Source organism: Bactrocera dorsalis, chromosome 2 (assembly GCF_023373825.1).
Source record: "Bactrocera dorsalis isolate Fly_Bdor chromosome 2, ASM2337382v1, whole genome shotgun sequence".
Classification (NCBI taxonomy): Eukaryota; Metazoa; Arthropoda; class Insecta; order Diptera; family Tephritidae; genus Bactrocera; species Bactrocera dorsalis.
This window is the reverse complement of record NC_064304.1, coordinates 6674328-6691682: the sequence shown is the minus strand read 5'-3', so window position 1 is coordinate 6691682 and position 17355 is coordinate 6674328. Positions and strand designations below refer to the sequence as shown.

General features: G+C 38.1%; 1 protein-coding gene across 1 annotated transcript in view; it reads right to left on the bottom strand.

The window, feature by feature from the left end:
• Positions 1 to 189: 189 nt before the first annotated feature.
• LOC105227524 (DNA-binding protein RFX2) overlaps positions 190 to 17355 on the bottom strand; it is a 38098-nt gene continuing 20932 nt past the window's right edge. Inside the window, exons 5-12 of the mRNA XM_049447526.1 lie at positions 7461 to 7545; positions 7182 to 7392; positions 6932 to 7096; positions 6191 to 6631; positions 5799 to 6101; positions 5412 to 5726; positions 3591 to 3959; positions 190 to 3505 (exon numbers count right to left, since the gene is read on the bottom strand). Of these exons, the coding sequence (XP_049303483.1) occupies positions 3353 to 3505; positions 3591 to 3959; positions 5412 to 5726; positions 5799 to 6101; positions 6191 to 6631; positions 6932 to 7096; positions 7182 to 7392; positions 7461 to 7545 (2042 nt within the window). The 3' untranslated portion in view covers positions 190 to 3352. The remainder of the gene's footprint in view (positions 3506 to 3590; positions 3960 to 5411; positions 5727 to 5798; positions 6102 to 6190; positions 6632 to 6931; positions 7097 to 7181; positions 7393 to 7460; positions 7546 to 17355) is intronic.

The following is a 17355-nucleotide window of genomic DNA, read 5'->3' as shown; positions in this document are numbered from 1 at the left end:
TTCGTTCAACATTGAAAATCCTTATAAACTCTGGAACATCGAACGAGATGGGTCGAACTTAAAGGACTTAACCATGGTTTCAATGCACCAGTCCGGCAAAAGGTTCAGTTCACTGATGTTTATATACAAATTGACTAATTCGATAACTGTTTCCTTGCGTATCGTATAAGAAAAAATGAAATCCACAGATATATTTGATAGTTCTTTATTTTGCATTACATATATTTAGAGTCATAGTAAATAATTTGATTTCCAAAATTGTTATTTTTTATAAGGTTTTATAGTTAGTATATTTTCACATTGCTTAAAAATATAGTTTGTAGCATATTTGCTTAATTTTAACAACCAATTCTGAATTTTTTTCGCTGTAGTCAAAACGAATTGCGCCACATTTTGTACCGATATTTATATGTATACGATATAGGTAAATATGTATGTTTATAAGTACACATACACATATATATATTTAATACAATGAAGGTTTGAGCATTGGAATGTTTATTGCGTTTACTATAAAATATACATATAACAATTACATTCATAGAGTTCTTTGAGCAATTACGAAATTATTGACTATGCAGAACAATATAGTTTTATATTCCTTTGTGCTGTTTGGTATTAATCATCTTATAAAAATACTCGATTCATATTTGTACATGAAACATTGTATGCGTTGTAAAGAAATTTTATTATTAAATATATTACTGTTATAATATATATGTATGTATATATTTTTATTTTTATAAAAACTTCTAATTTACATTTATTTAAATTACCCACAATAAGTGCTGCAGTCGAAAATAATTTTATTTATAAACTACGCAATGCTTTTTAATGCTAGGTGATGCATGTGAACATTTTGAAAAAAAAAATTTCTAAAATAAAAGCAGTTTATTAACACGTTTATGACTAGCAAACTGGTAAATGAACATCTAAAATACTCATGAATTTTGAATTCGTGTTCAATATTATATAATTTTAATATAGTTCTGCAAACTGTTATGGCCTATTATGGGGTTAAACCAATCTAGAACTTTGAAAAAAGGTAAATTTTTTTCATTTATAATTTTTGGAATAAAGAAAAAGGATTTAAATTTCTGAAAGGCTTTATGTGTTGTATTGACGGTATACAAAATGGCGCCTGCGTTTCAAATTCTAGGTGCTGAAGCTGTTCAACCCAAACGTCTCGACACTACAGTGGGTTGGACACAACTTTTCTAATAATTTATTAATATTTTTAGAAATCTAAATTGTTTTTTAAAACATATTTGGAATTTTTGTGTAATTCTTAAACTGGTCTAACCTCTTAAGCAAATAGGCATCACCTTATCAAAGGTTTTTGAATCTTTAAGTAAAAATCCTATTTATGTTGGAATGGCGTTGGGAATTTCAAACGGAAAAAAACTTCCGGTTACACCGAAGATAGAATATTTCTCACAAATAAAATAAGTATGGTTGGTTAGTTTGTATAAAAGCTATATGCTATAGTGTTCTGATCTAAAAAAAACTATTCGGACATTGTAGCGTTGCCTTGAGCAATAAAAGGCTAGGATCGTGAATATATCTTTTCAAATAGCAAAGTTTTTTGTGTAAGATTTTGATCCGTAATTTTGTTTGCAGCTATATGCTATAGTGGTTCGATATCGGCGTTAAAACTGAGCAGCTTCTTGGAGAGAAAATGACGTGTTTTCAGTTCGAGAGACTAAATCGTGTATATGCGACATGGCAAAACCGACTCAGCTCGTCACGCTGATCATTTATATAAATGTATATATTAGAATATAAGCAAATTTAATATAGCCAAGGCAAAATTTATTTTTTATAATGATATTTCAGTGCGGCTTTTGAAGCATGGGCTTCGAAATAACGGTCAATTAATTAGATACACATTTTGATACCCATATCTTTTATACATAATTTTTTAAATTTGATTAGAAAATAAGAAACATGTAGGTAAGTTGATTTAATAACATAACCTTAAAATGAAAAATTTATTCCGATTTTTCTATAACTCCTACAATTTGCTAATTAACTAAATTTGATGGCTGTTTGAACCTCTTACAAGGTATTTAGTTTTCAAAAATTTTTAGTGAAACTTCTAAGAACAAAAATATTGTACTGAGATACTCAAATATAGATATTTGTGCGATAAAAAATAAAATTTAAATGCTAAAAAATATATCCAAATTAAAGTCATACTATATTTAAATACTTTTTACGCTATTTGAGCAAAAATCTTCGCTAATGGGAGCGAAATTGAAGATATTCCTTCTTATGGCGATTTTAGAATATATTTTGTATTACTGAGCTGGCACTTCAAAGTTTTTAAGTGCGAAATTGACTGGCGATAAAGTTGGAAGAAGTTAAAAACCTAATAAAAAGTGATTCCAATTTTTGAAAGATTACAGTTTTTGTACAAAAACAAAGTAATTTTAGTTATCATTTCATTCGTTTCACATTGTGTCCTTTATCCACAACGTAAAAAAGTGCTTACAAGCCAAAGCGTATAGTTAATTTTAGATGCCGGTTCGCTTCTTCTTCTTAGGAATATTATTTCTGGAGCGGCAGAAGTTCCAAGTAGTGGAATTTTCACTTTCCGCCGGGAAACAATGGCGTTCATACTTCGTGAAACCTTACAAAACTGACACTAGATGATATTTTATACATATATAAACATATATATATTTTTATATATATGCAAAGGCATAAAAAGCAACAACTATACATACAAGCATACATATATTATGTATATGACACCTAAACATGATAATTATTTTCATAGTATATTTTTACGTATTGTATTGTACCAATTCTTCGAAAAACAACTTTACAATCAATAAACACCCACAAGCACATACGCTAGAGGCGCACAATTGGGGTGTCGGCATTTTCTTTATGTATGGACGGCTTAACACTATTTGGTGGCAATTACAAATTACTTGCCTTCTATTCAAATAAACATGCGTTAAAAAAAACTTAAAAATTAAATATTACTTGCTTAATTTGTATGTCTGTATTATTTAAATGCTTAAATGCTTGGAAATGTTTTCCTTTGCTAACACATACTCGTATAATGCAAGTTCTCGCGCACGCGCATGCATATATAATATTATATATATTCTTTTGCATTATTACATATATATGTATGTATATATTTGGTGCTTCAATGGCGTTTCTTGCAGCTATGGCTATGGCTATCTTTTATGGACTACAACTAGTGCTACTACCACTATAAGGATGCCAACAAGCAAAGATACTCGGCAAACTTTGCCTGCAGCACGCCAACATCGTTACATTGAATACTGCTCGGTGTCGTTCGGTGTACGCTCTGCAGTTCTACCGCGGCACTTACTCATTCGTGCTTTAGACGCTTCGCAGGATTGCCGACAGAGGAAGTAGTGTTGATGTTCACTGAGTTATGTTGTTGTTGTTGTTGCTGCTGCTGTTCATGGGTCTCGCTGATAAACTCCAACTGGTAGTCAAACTCGAAGTCTATATCCTTGTGCTGCAATGCGGTGGGGAGAGCAAAACGATTTTGTAAGTCAAGCTAAATGGTAAGATATAACCTCATCTAATTTCGTCTGACTTACCATGCGATCGCAAATAACCGCTATGGCGGTCTTCTGCTGTGCCTCAGCTATTTTGTGCTCGACCAGGTAAAACATATACTCATCATAGAGTAAACGTATCAAATGAAAACTGCCGAAACTGGAAGCGGATCGTAGTGTCAGGTCACGTATAACCATGGAGCTGTAAAAGCTCCACTTGAGTAGGAATTGGCGCGCTGCCTTGGCGTAGCTGGGCTTGCCACGATACTCCTGTAGGGCAGAATCAACGACCAGTTGCAGCCAAGAGGCCCATTGTTCCAAGGAGCTTTGTTGTTGCAGTGCCGACTTGAAATCATTCTCCAAACGTTGCACTACCGCCGGCTCACATTGGCATACCCAAGCTGCTTGTTCCTGCGAAAATATGTATTAAATATGTTTATAAGTCAAAGTATGCACGGTGTTCATATGGATATTAGGTGTGTTGAAAATATTTTAACTAATAAATAACGCATAACAAGAAAAAACGTTGCACCGAAGCTATACAAGGTGGGTTCTTTTCTTTTGAATCTAGCGCTCCTGGTGGCGCCATCTATGTATATGTCGACTGGTGCATTATCTGCCATTTCATCGAAACTGTGAGTGAATTCATCAAAAATCAGCCGAAATCATGATTGAAATTTATGGAAATGGAATTGAACATTTCCAAAACATCGATTTATCGCATTTTGACCGAACATTTGGGCTTACGAAAGGTGTGTGCACGGTTTGTTCCGCACAAATTGACTGACGACCAAAAATTGCTCAGAATCCAACATTCGAAGGACCTAATCGGACCAAAAATCACATTTTAACCATTAACCAATCGAAGTATTCACCTGATATGACACTGTGCGACTTCTTCCTTTTCGGAAAAATACATTTGTCTATGAAAGAAAAGCGTTATGCAGACGTAGAGGCCATTCAAAAGGCTTGGACCGGCATACTGGCGGCCATACCGGCCAATATGGAAAATTGACTCAAGCGTTGGCAATAGTAGATTAACTCGAAAGAAGCCTCTATTAAGGCTTTAGACCAAAGGTCGCGGTGCATTTCTCATCTTTCAATCAAGGCGATTATAAAGATTAAAATGGATAACATTTTTTTTTTTATTCTAATCCGGGTAAAATCTGATCAGATACCCTCTTCAGCGCATAAATAAAGTTTTTATTCACTATTGAGAATGATATGATTGGTTTCTGACAATTAATTCGCAGTGCCTAACTTGCTCCACTAAATTTTAATATTATATTTTAAACAGATATCAACCTTCCCTAAATATATGTAAGCTCTTCGTTTAACTTCTGGCTATTCAGCAAATTCACATGACCACTCCGAGGACACCGTTTTGACCCAATTGAGGATCGAAAAGCTGAATCGAAGAAGGCTCTGATGGCCATCACGATGGAGGATTTTTCCAAGTGGTATGATGCCTGGAAATTCGTTGGCATAAGTGTATTGTAGCGGGAGGGGATTACTTTTAAGGAGATGAAATTAACAAAATTCATCTTTCAATTTGATCATGCTCCACTTACTCATGATTTTTATTGAATTTAAAACTTAAAAAATGTGGCAACTCTACTAAAAAATAATTTCAACTGCAAACTTTCTGTAACCTAGTAATTATCAAAAAAAAAATTTAAAGCTTCATTATTATATATAATTTTTGGAACATATAATTTTCGAACAGGTATCACCTAACCAACCTAACTTTACAAAGAGGAGCAAAACAACTCAATCCATGTATGTATGCATTTTTCAAACCTTATGCGCTCATGCTCGTTCAATTTAGAAATAAATAGGGGAACAAATTAACAAACTACTAACTTGAACATTATGGAAGTCCACACGATTTAAGTCGTTCAGCATTTGTGTTATTTGCGAACTATTTTGGAGTACGGCACGCGCTGCTTGCGCCAAATGATTGAGCGAGGTGTAGCGTCGCAGAGTTTGGCAAAATGCCGACACCGCTGCCGATTTGATTTGTACCAAGCGATCAGGCACGCCGGCCATGGATTCGCACAACCAAAGCTCCAGATTCTTGGCGAAATTGCGAATGGCTTGTGTGAGAGCATTCGGTATGGAGCGTAGAACATCGGGAATGATTACATCGACCATGTTTTGGTAGAATTGATAGTCAACCTAATAAAAAAAAATATTGAGTATTAATATTGCCACTTCCGCTGTGCAATCGAAACAAAAACACCACCTCACCTCTTTGATAAACTTTTGTACTTCTGCGCAATGGCATAGCAGATATAGTTTCGTCTTGCTCAGATACTTCTCCTCTTCACATTCCTCTAAATTGTTGTTGTCGTTGGCACGCCAAAAGTCACGCCACAAATATTCAATGGTACTGAACTCCAGATTCAGTACAGCATCCAAAAAGGATTCGCAATGCTCGCGGTACATGGCGCGAAATGTCTCCACATCCTCAAGCGAGAGCTCACTGCTGTACGTGTGATTCAATTCGATGGCGGGAAACGAGGGAATCGCGCCAGCGCCATCGCCCAAATACTGTCAAAAGAAAAATCAATGTGAGGAATCAGTATTCATAATTAAAACGATGATTTTCAGCGCATTTTTATTTTTGCATAATAATTTACCTGTGCACAAGTTTCGTAGGATTCTGGCTTGAAGCTCAACTTCTTCAAACTGCGATTGCCATTGTTCTGCATATTGCTACTGCCGCTGCCGCCGCCTCCACTGGTCGACACTACACCGCCGCCGGCCGTGGAATGTCCAATGCCGGTCGACACACTATTCCCGGAATGTGTTGAATACGTCGGCTTTTCGTCCATCATGTGATTCAGTATCGAGTCCGGTTTGATGCGTATGCCATAGTAGTGATATTTCGAGTTGCCGCGTGTGCCCAAACGACGTGTACGCAAGCCAGAGAACACCGAACGAATTAGTTTGCCGAAACTGGCGGCATTCACCGGCTCCAATTTGTTCTCGTTGCAGTGCTGTATGTAGTGGTTGTACAGCGTGGAACGGGGTAGACTGACGCCATCGGCCGTCTCGTAGTTGCGTGACAACCACTTGATCTGCAGCAGCAGCCACCACCGAGCGCAGCATGCAAAGTAACAGTGCGGGCGAGAAAGAGAAGGAATATACATGTGAGCAATTGGAATTTATGCGCTGCTACTCGGCAACAAATTGCAAGTATGTGTGTGTGTGTGTGTGGTGCACGGGTGTGGGCGGGCACACTGAGTGCAATGCGTGAAAAGTTGTTTTATTAATGAAAAATTCCGCACACAATTTGCACATTTTGCGCAAATATTTTACAACTCAACAATCAATTTGTGCGCAAAACCTTTGAGGCGGCATAATATAACTGGACTTACCGTGGCTGAGGCTACTTTGTTGGAGGTGCCGAGTCCATTTTGTTCGCTGTCTGGCGATGCGCCCCCGCCGCCAGTGCCGATGCTACCGCCACTCACCGAGTTCGTAGTTGTTGTAGATGTGGGCGTTTGCGGTGTACTCTGCGCCTCCTGAATGTAAGCCACTTCCTGAAAATAAACGCCATTATTACAGTTACAATGGGTACACACTCCACGCGTGGTTTTGTGCCTATTATTAGGCTAAAATATTTACCGTTAAGCTATGTGGCGAGTCGCGACTATGCGATTGCGATGAAGTGTTCAGCAATAATCCCTCTTCCACGGGTACCAGGTACGGCAGGGACGAAGCGTGTGTTGTGGGTCCGTTTGCGACCGAAGCGGTTGCGTAATTGCTGCCTGCCGCCGTGGAGTAGTAAGTTTGACCGTTCGTTTGATAATCGCCAACAGGGCAAAAGGGATACGTCCTGTGCAATGGAAGTACAAATTATCTCGTTAATTATTAGGATAATTTCATTGATATGATTCTGCTTACATTTGGGTTTGGCTGGAATTGCCGTGATACAACTCTGTATCTACATATTGCACTTGATAGTTCTGGCCAGCATCCTGCGCCGACACTGCGGAAATAAAATAAATAAATAGGACATCATTACTTGAATAATTGCGAATAGGAACAAAAATATTTACACTTTTGATTCCCCAAATCTAAACCTAAAACTAATAAATTACAAAATATACTATAGGAGTAGATATGTACATATATACCGAGTTTTCCAATAGGTATGATATGATTTCTAAGTGTCGTTTTGGCCATTTTTCGAACATTTTGCTTACATAATTTTTAAGTATATACTTATTTTTAAGACAAAGAACAACTCGAAGTAATGATATTGCTGCCGTTATGGCAAGTGTTGTTGACGACCGCAATTTGTCGATTCCAAGAGGTTTACATAAATTGGGACTGTCTCAAACCACAACCTGGCGGATTGTGAGAAAGAATTTAGGCTTGCATTCATATAAAATTGTTCTCATTCAAGAACTGAAGCCATTGGACCACCGTAAACGTCGCGAAATCGCTGATTTTGCCTTGGAACAACATGGAAACCATAACGGTATTTAAGAAAATCATCTCTCCGATGAGAGTTCAACTGAGTGATTCGGTGAATATGAAAAACTGTCGATTCTGGTGCGAAGAAAACCCACAAATTATTCATGAACAATCATTACATGCACCTAAATTGACAGTTTGGTGTGGTTTTTGGTCTGGTCGGATCATCGGTCCATAATTCCTACGAAATGTAATTGGTGACACGGCTACTGTCAATGGAGAGCGGTTTAGATCAGTGATAACCAACTTTTATGATATATGGAAGAAGTTGATTTCGCCAACATCTGGTTCCAACAAGACGCGGTTATGTGTCACACAGCTCGTATAAAAACCGAATTATTGAAAAGTTAGGACATTCGATTATTTCAAGAAATTGTGACATTGAATGGCCTCCAAGAAGTTGCGATTTAACACTATTAGACTAGTTCTTGTGGGGTTATTTGAAGTCACCAGGCTTTATAAATAAATCAGACTCATTTAAGCTTTAGAAGTCAATATTCAATGTGCTATTCATGACATATAATTTGATTTAGTGAAAAAAGTACTCGAAAATTGGTTTCCTCGAATTCGTTCCTGAAAAAGAAGTCTTGGAGACCAATTGAATGATGCTATTTTCGCATTACATTCAATGAAAAACATTTGAAATTCCTTAAGAATTGTTTTTTTTTTGTGAAAAGAAATCTTATCACTCTTATTGGTAATCCCTCTACATATGTAAATATATGTACATATGTATATATAGTGAAATTTTCGTTAAATCGATAAATTTGAGTAATTGATCTTAAATTCTTTAAAGTGGTGTTCGACAAAACTACAAAACTATTTATTGCTCGGCAATTTTGAGATCAAATCAAGACACTATTTGGTGCCACGGAATTGTTAGTCAATGTAAATTATCCACAACGAGCAAGTAAGATATAAAAAAATATTTATTGTAATTGAGATACGTGTCGTTTTGTGAGCTGCTAAAAGTGAGTTTTTCGTTTTTTGCGATGTCGAAATTTGTTGAGCAAAGAATTGCTGATGAAGTTGGCATATCGAAAGGCTCATCCAATACCATTTTGAAGGATGTTTTGGGCCTCAAGCGCGTCAAATCTCGACTGGTACCGAAAACATTGAATTTTTTGGAAAAAATTTGTGATAATTTCGCCAAAAACCCAACCCATATCGTTCCGCAACCACCGTATTCACCTGATCTGGCGCCGTGCGACTTCTGGCTGTTCACCAAATTCAAAAGACCGCTCCGAGGACACCGTTTTTATACGAAAGAAGGCCATCACGGAAAGTGACTACAACCAGTGTTTCGAAGATTGGAAAATCCGTTGGTATAAGTGCATTGCATTGTGAGGGGATTACTTTGAAGGGGATGAAATTGATTTGGAAGAATAAATAAAGAATTTTCAAAATAAATACAAGGTCGCCTTATTTTTTGGGCACAGTATTATTATATTTGCGGGATCTATATTTTCAAGAGTTTACAGCTCATTCGGAAAAGGGAAAGTACAATGAAGGCGTCAGCTAATTGATAGCAACAAGAATAAAGTCAGATGATTTTTGGCTAACGGCGTTAAGTTTTGAGTTTTGCTAACGTTTTTTCGTTTCTTTGGGAATCTATTGTTTATGAATAGAAGGTCTCACCATGCAGCTGCCAAAAATGTGAATTATGAAATTAGGGGATCACAGCCCCTGACTGTAAACTAGTGTAATAAATGACCAATTTCACGAAGATACCATTGTCTAATCAAAAAATTTGCTACACACGGACTTCAGTCCTACAAGCTAGAGTGGTACGCGGTGGTCAGCGGTTTTGATAAATGAATATCAAAAACTGAAGGAACAAGAGAGCTTGACACTCAGTTCATTGATATAAAATCATAAGAGGCAAATATTACTCAATCTATCGCTATTTTGTGAAATAAATTTTTACAAACTTTTTTGTAGTTCCAGACATTGCCACATTATTTTCTATTAATATATATTTCTTTTTCGATTTCAAATTGCTAGCAGATAAGTATGGCCAGTTTCTTCTGGATTTAAAGAAAGCTTGTTCTATAGATGCTGTATCAGAATCACGTGTATATTTCGTTAGCATTTTACGTTTGGTTGACTTCCATATTTATATGTATATGGTTAAAAGGTTAGCAATTTAATATCTAGTTATATTATAGCATTTTGACAATGAAATATTATAGGCGATATTATATCTCATGACCGTATATTTTATGCCGTGTAAGTCAATATTTCACAGAATTCACGAATATTCACGTGCTAAAATTGCGAATGTTTTACCTTCAATATGAGACCGCGCGGATCAAAATGAGAAGTAAGAAGTGGAAGTTGTTAGTAAATTCAAACTTCCTTGCTAAGCGGAAAAAATAATAATCGGACGGTACAATATCTGGGGAGCTATTTGAGCGTTTCCAGGTAGGTTTTAACGAGTTTGGCAACGTGAAAGCGAGCGTTGTTATGCAGCAACAGGCATTGAGGAACCCGAGTTGGACTTCTGAATCATTCGCAGCGCATGTAGTGACTTTTAAATAGCTTTGGGGGTGACTCCTTGCCTGAAGCAAGCTGTTCTTGCGTTTATGACGTGTCCTCCGTAAACTTTTTTGAGTTCCCGACATGCTTCAGCCGCCGATTTCTTGGACTGAAAGAAGAAAATCAAGACTTCCCACAAATGACGATTATTTGGCAAAAAAAGTCGTACAACCAAAAGTTATGACACATAAACAAAGTCAATAATGGGGAGACAAAGTTTCTTTTTCCAAAGTCTAGGTTAAAAGTATCTCGTTCTCGATATATGAAATCGATCACCACTAACTGCTGGACCCATCTACTGACAAACAGTTGGAAGTTGGTTTTGCACCTAATTGTACCTCGAGAACTATTCAACCGATCTTCATGAAATTTTACACAAATCTTTGAGAAACAATTCTTCAAGACATGGACGAAGGATTTTTTTTCGGTTACAACTGTTTGAAATTTTAATTTTTCTGCAAAAATGTTTCCCAAAAATCCAATTTTCAGTTTTTTTTCTTCGTCCAAGTTCTAAGTTAGGTTTTAACTAAAAGACACATTTTTTCATTTTAGAGTATCCTATAAGGAGTTATTCTGCTAACGCGAGCGCATCTTTTTTAAGAGGAATCACCGGAAACGGCGTCGTAATGGCCGAGTTTAAAATACTTTTTCCAAAGATTTCAGAATTTCTTAGATAATAGTGTACAAACACATAATAAAAAATTCTAATAAAATATTTAATTTTTATATGAGAAAAAAATTTTTGGAAAAAGACTGTTTTTTATCCGAAGATACATGATTTTTATTATTTTCAACCACAGTGAAAGCCTCCATCACTGCAACAGTGGAGGACTTTTTAGAAATACTGGAAATAGGGAATAACTCGCTATTAATATTTTTCGCTATTATAATTTTTATACTCTCGCAACAAAGTTGCTAAGGAGAGTATTATAGTTTTGTTCACGTAACGGTTGTTTGTAAGTCCTAAAACTAAAAGAGTCAGATATAGGGTTATATATACCAAAGTGATCAGGGTGACGAGTAGAGTTGAAATCCGGATGTCTGTCTGTCCGTCCGTCCGTGAAAGCTGTAACTTGAGTAAAAATTGAGATATCATGATGAAACTTGGTACACGTATTTCTTGGCTCCATAAGAAGGTTAAGTTCGAAGATGGGCAAAATCGGCCCACTGCCACGCCCACAAAATGGCAAAACCGAAAACCTATAAAGTGTCATAACTAAGCCATAAATAAAGATATTAAAGTGAAATTTGGCACAAAGGATCGCATTAGGGAGGGGCATGTTTGGACGTAATTTTTTTGGAAAAGTGGGCGTGGCCCCGCCCCCCGCGCCGTTTATTGTACATACATATCTCGGAAACTACTATAGCTATGTCAACCAAACTCTCTAGAGTCGTTTCCTTCAGGCATTTCCATATACAGTTCAAAAATGGAAGAAATCGGATAATAACCACGCCCACCTCCCATACAAAGGTTATGTTAAAAATCACTAAAAGTGCGTTAACCGACTAACAAAAAACGTCAGAAACACTAACTTTTATGGAAGAAATGGCGTAATGAAGCTGCACCCAAGCTTTTTTTTAATTGAAAATGGGCGTGGCGTCGCCCACTTATGGACCAAAAACCATATCTCAGGAACTACTAATCTAATTAATTTTACAGCAAAATAAAAAAATATGTCAATGACGGATAATGAAATCTCGATTATCACTTTATCATGGGAGAGTATAAAATGTTCGGTGACACCCGAACTTAGCCCTTCCTTACTTGTTGTGTTTTGTTTTGTTTATAATTTTTAAATAACTGCAAAGTTTACAAAAAAAATAAAATTGTTGCCCCGGATATGTTGGCAAATTTTGATATTTTCAAATGCCCACATTTCGAATTTCTTTATGAAAGTACTCAAAGTGATCTTATTCTTTATAGTTAATGCATATCATTTATCGGCTTCTTAGCTAGAAATTTAATTTTTCTGTGCACCTTTTTCGCGTATACAAACATCACGTGAACTCCGCTGCCAGCCTCGTTACGAAAAATTATTTGGAAAGGTTTTAATAAAAAATCAAACGTGAAGTAAAACATTACGGTCTACAAATTTAAATATCATGTTAGATTATATCAATTATCTGGATAAATTTTCGGATAATCTTGGAAATTATAGTGAGGAACAGAGAGAGCAGTTTAACTAGGATTTAAAAGTGATGGAAAAAAGGTATTAAGGTTGATGAGATCGTTACATGATGGTAAATTACTGCTAGTTTAAAAAAAAAAATGTTGTTAATTGGAAAATTGTAAAATGAAATGAACGCAATGACGAGACGAGTTTACATCTGGATGACTGTCTGTCTGTCCGTCGGTTCTTCCATCCGTCCGCGCAAGCTGTAACTTGAGTAAAAATTGAAATAGCTTGATGATACTTGGTACGCGTCTTTAGTAAAAAGAAAAAAGAAAAGTACGTAGGTGGGCGTAATCGGACCACTACCACGCCCACATAACGCCATTAAGCGAAAACCCATAGTTAGGATGCACATAATTAAGATATATAACTCTAATTTGACACAGGGGTATCTGCGGGCAAATAATTTTGAAAAATCAGACGTGGACGCCCCCTCATATGCTTATTGTACATACATATCTCCTAAACCACTAAAGCTACAATAACCAAATTTATGCAGCACAAATATTATAAGAACTCCTACCGACAGTGTGAAAATGGATGGAGTCGGATGGTAACATCGCTAACTCTCCAAATAACGGTATTCTTAAAATCTATAAAAAGGGCGATAAATCAATAACTAAACAAGCCAGCGACATTAAATTTTACTCCCAAAATCGTATCAAATTTCATGGAGCCTTGGTCAAAATTCGACAATGTAAGTGGCAATTCGACAAGGAAGTCTAATTTAAGGTGAACTCGAGACCCGCCTGACCGATTTGAAACAAATCATCTTCCATCTGAAATTTCTATGTCACAGCGTGAAAATGGGCGAATCCATCTGATTCTTTCCTTTCGACTGTTCGAATCAAGAAGTCATTAATATAACGTGATAAAACTTTGTACAAATAATACCGTTGGGGTATGCCACCTTCTGGCCAAAAATTGTAAAAATAAAAAATAAAAAAAATTGTTTAAGCTCCAAGGTACCGAATACCTATAGTTGACTTTTTACTGAAAATTTTGGTTCATGTGTCAGATTTATAATTGAAATTCAGAGATAATCCTTTTCCGATAGTGGTATGTCTGTGTGCTACAAATGGGTTGAATCGGGTTAATACTGCCCTGAGCCTCCATATACCTAATATACAGATTTTCGAACTTCCGGGTGGCTTGTTACCGCATTTATCCGCTAATATTATATGTGAGCTGTTGTTAACTCGGCTATAATCGCGTAAGCCGTGTCTACGCCAGTAAAGAAAAAGATGTGAGTTCATTTGGCTTTCCTCTAAAATCTCATTTTTTAGGTTCTATTACTTGGTGTATAAAATCGATCGATTTTTTCTATAAATTTTCTATAAAATTTTTACGCATCATTGTGAACAACTTTACCTAAGATACATAGGGTCTAGGGTTTAAAAAGTCTAAATAATCGCTTGTATGGTAGATATGTGACATAGCCGATTCCGACAAATGACCGAGAGAATATTAAAGTGCGCCTACGTATTGGATTTCATTCGGATTTCTCAAGAACTGATGAACAAATTTTAATAGTAACTAACAAACTTAGCATTAAAACTTAGTTTTAGACCCACAATCTCTTCGGCAAAGTGGTTCAGAAAGATCTGTAGAATCTTTGCCGCATACGCGATTTTTCTTTTTTTTGGCTCCCTGTAAATCGACCCACTCTATTGTATACATATTTTAAAAGGCACTTTTTAGCGTTGAATGCATATATTTACCACCGCAATAAGAGAGATTGTTATGGCGCCGGTACATGGTAGACGATGTCGAGGACAGTGCAGAGGCCGACGATGAAGAAAATGATGAAGAGTTGGCGGAAAAGCTGGACGCTGTAGCTACGAAAGTCTGATGGTGATGGTGGTGATGATGGTGATGATGATGCAGATGTTGTGGAATTTGCGATTGCTGTTGTTGCAGGTGATATTGTGGTGTAAACTGTTGCGGTTGCTGTGCTGGCGGCTGCAAGATTTGCTGGTGACAACTGTTGTGCAGGTGATGAACTTTGCAGCGACACTTGTCTAAAATCGGATAATTCGGGGAGGTATTCAAATATTGCAAGTGACGCTGTGAATGATCCAAGGAGAGTTTCGAATGCATTCGTCACGTTTTTTACTTCACTCGAGCACCAACGCACTCTTGCCGAACACAGAGCGGTTAAGTCACAAAACAGACGAACGAAAATACGATCTTTCGGGCGATTTCAATGAAATATGGTTAAAGGGACCGAAACAAAATGTTGTTAAAAGCAAGACTTTCAGTCACTAATGACGGCACCAACGATGCCGCTTGGCGAAGAATAAGTCCGAAAAATACTTTCGCTTCACTCACTTTTACAACAAGTTGGCATATACACAGGCATATACAGTTCAGTTAAACACAACAAATCACTAGTTCAATGACACCAATACAGGGTTTAGATGTAACGTAGGCGAGAGCGACATCACTAATAGTTACGACCGAAATTGATATCAGCTCCTAAAGCGAAAAATACCAATTACGAAACTAGGAAACCGGAACATAACAACACATAGAACGTCCAATTGATACGTTGTGTATTGAGCGCTAAGGGCGGAACGATGCAACGTCCCCACTTTCCGACCGACCGACAGCGTCGACAATTTCGAGTGATAGTGACAGTGACAGTGACACTGACAGCTGCAGTGTGCTTGCGATTAGAAACCGTCCGAGCGACTGACCGACGCGACCTCAATCAACTGATCCACTGTACGACCGACCGACCGAACGTACGACTAATACCACTAAAACGAACCGAACGCAGCCAAGAACACTCCCGACATTTACTACTACTAGGTGAGACGATATTGAACAGGTTGTCGGTGATGGTGATGACGCTGGTGTTGTTGTTGTCGATGTCAATGTCGACAAGGTGCTGTAGTTTCGAGTGTCTAATCGAGAGTGAAAGTTTTGCACTGCCCGGAGCGTCCACTTTCGATGCTAACGGGCGCATCAATTTACAAAACATAAACGTGGCGGTCGAAGAGTGCAGTGAGTCGCTGCGAATGTGGATGGTGATGATGTTTATAGCGGAAATTCCTTGCCCCTTTCCATGCGACAGTGTGCAGGAGCTGTTATTGGGTATCTACTATACATAAATATGTATGTGCGGTGCTCACTTGCGCCTAGCAACCTGGGAGATGCGCCGCGCTAATAATGTACACAACAACGACGATGATGAACGGTAGAATTACAACTGAAACCAAACTCAAATGTTATCCTAGCAATAAGCCTCCGACATTAATGATGGCAAAGTCACGGCGGTAGTGGCGACGACGGCGACGGCGACTACGACTACCGAGACGCTAGCAACGGGTCTTCTCAGTGAGGGTGAAGCGCTTGTACGACGATTTAGCTGCGTGGTGGTGGCGCTTTTCGGTCAGCGGCGTCGAAAGTCGGTATGCGTTATGATTTGAGCCATACACACCACCGCACACTGGCAACTTCAGCACGCATCATTGCCACCACCGCAGCCACCACCATCCATGGATGTCAACTTTTTTCATATTTTATTAAGAGCAGTAGTCGAGATATTGTTTGTGCCACCAATCCCTTGTAAGATGTCCATTATACAGCCTGCGCGCTTATACTACGCCGTATAACGGTCTACTTTTTATGGAAAACACTCTCGTTTGTAATACAAATCGACAGCTGATGTCCCTGGCAAATTATGTTGCGTATACGCACTGACACATAGCAGAGCCCACAGGCGTTTTGGCTTGATAGTTTCTTGCCTTCACCAACTGCGTGCACAACAACACAACAAAGCATAACAACAGCATCCCTGGCATAAATAAAAACGGAAAATATTCATAATTTGTTTTTTTTTTTTTGTTGTTTTGCAGCATTTTGCGTTGCGAGTTCTTTGCTCGGCGTTGACGCAGCTAATTCAGGGATAATCATTACAGCAGCGAATGCAGCGGATTTATTAGCAGCGCAGCAGTGGCGCCAACATTTACGGCAATCCGTCAATCCACAGAGGTCACTTGGCGCCGTAAATTGCCATCCTCCGGTATCACCACCATATTGCTTGCCCAACCACTGTTCGCCCGCGCCTTGGATGGGCGCGCGTTGCTGTCGACAAAAACTACCAAATAATCGACCAATCCGACGCGACCGTTATGCGCGTCGTGGCAAGCACCTCCCTCTGCGTACATTGTGTGTGCCGCACACACAAGTACACACAGATGCACTGTTGCTGTTGCGCATGCAGCATCTGTGGCACGTTGCTGGGTGGTGAATCTCTGGCGTGTGTCGATCTCTTTTCTTTTTCACTCTGCCGCTTGTTGCGCGTTGTTGTCAGCGCAACGGCAGATGAGTGGCGTTTCAACCCCGATTTATGTTTCCGGGCTGAGTGATGGTGGTCGGGCCGCTTGCAGCGCTCTCTGGCTTGACATTTCAGCCAACCGTAAAGCCTGAAAGCGCCACTAAATAATAAGTGGCATAATGCCAAATGTGCGGAATTATGAATTTTCGCAAGGTGAATATGTGTGTGTGGGAGGTACTGCCACAAATACATACATATATGCATGTGTATCTAACTGTAAATTTGCGCATAAAATGTGTGTCTGCTATATCCGTGAGCGCAT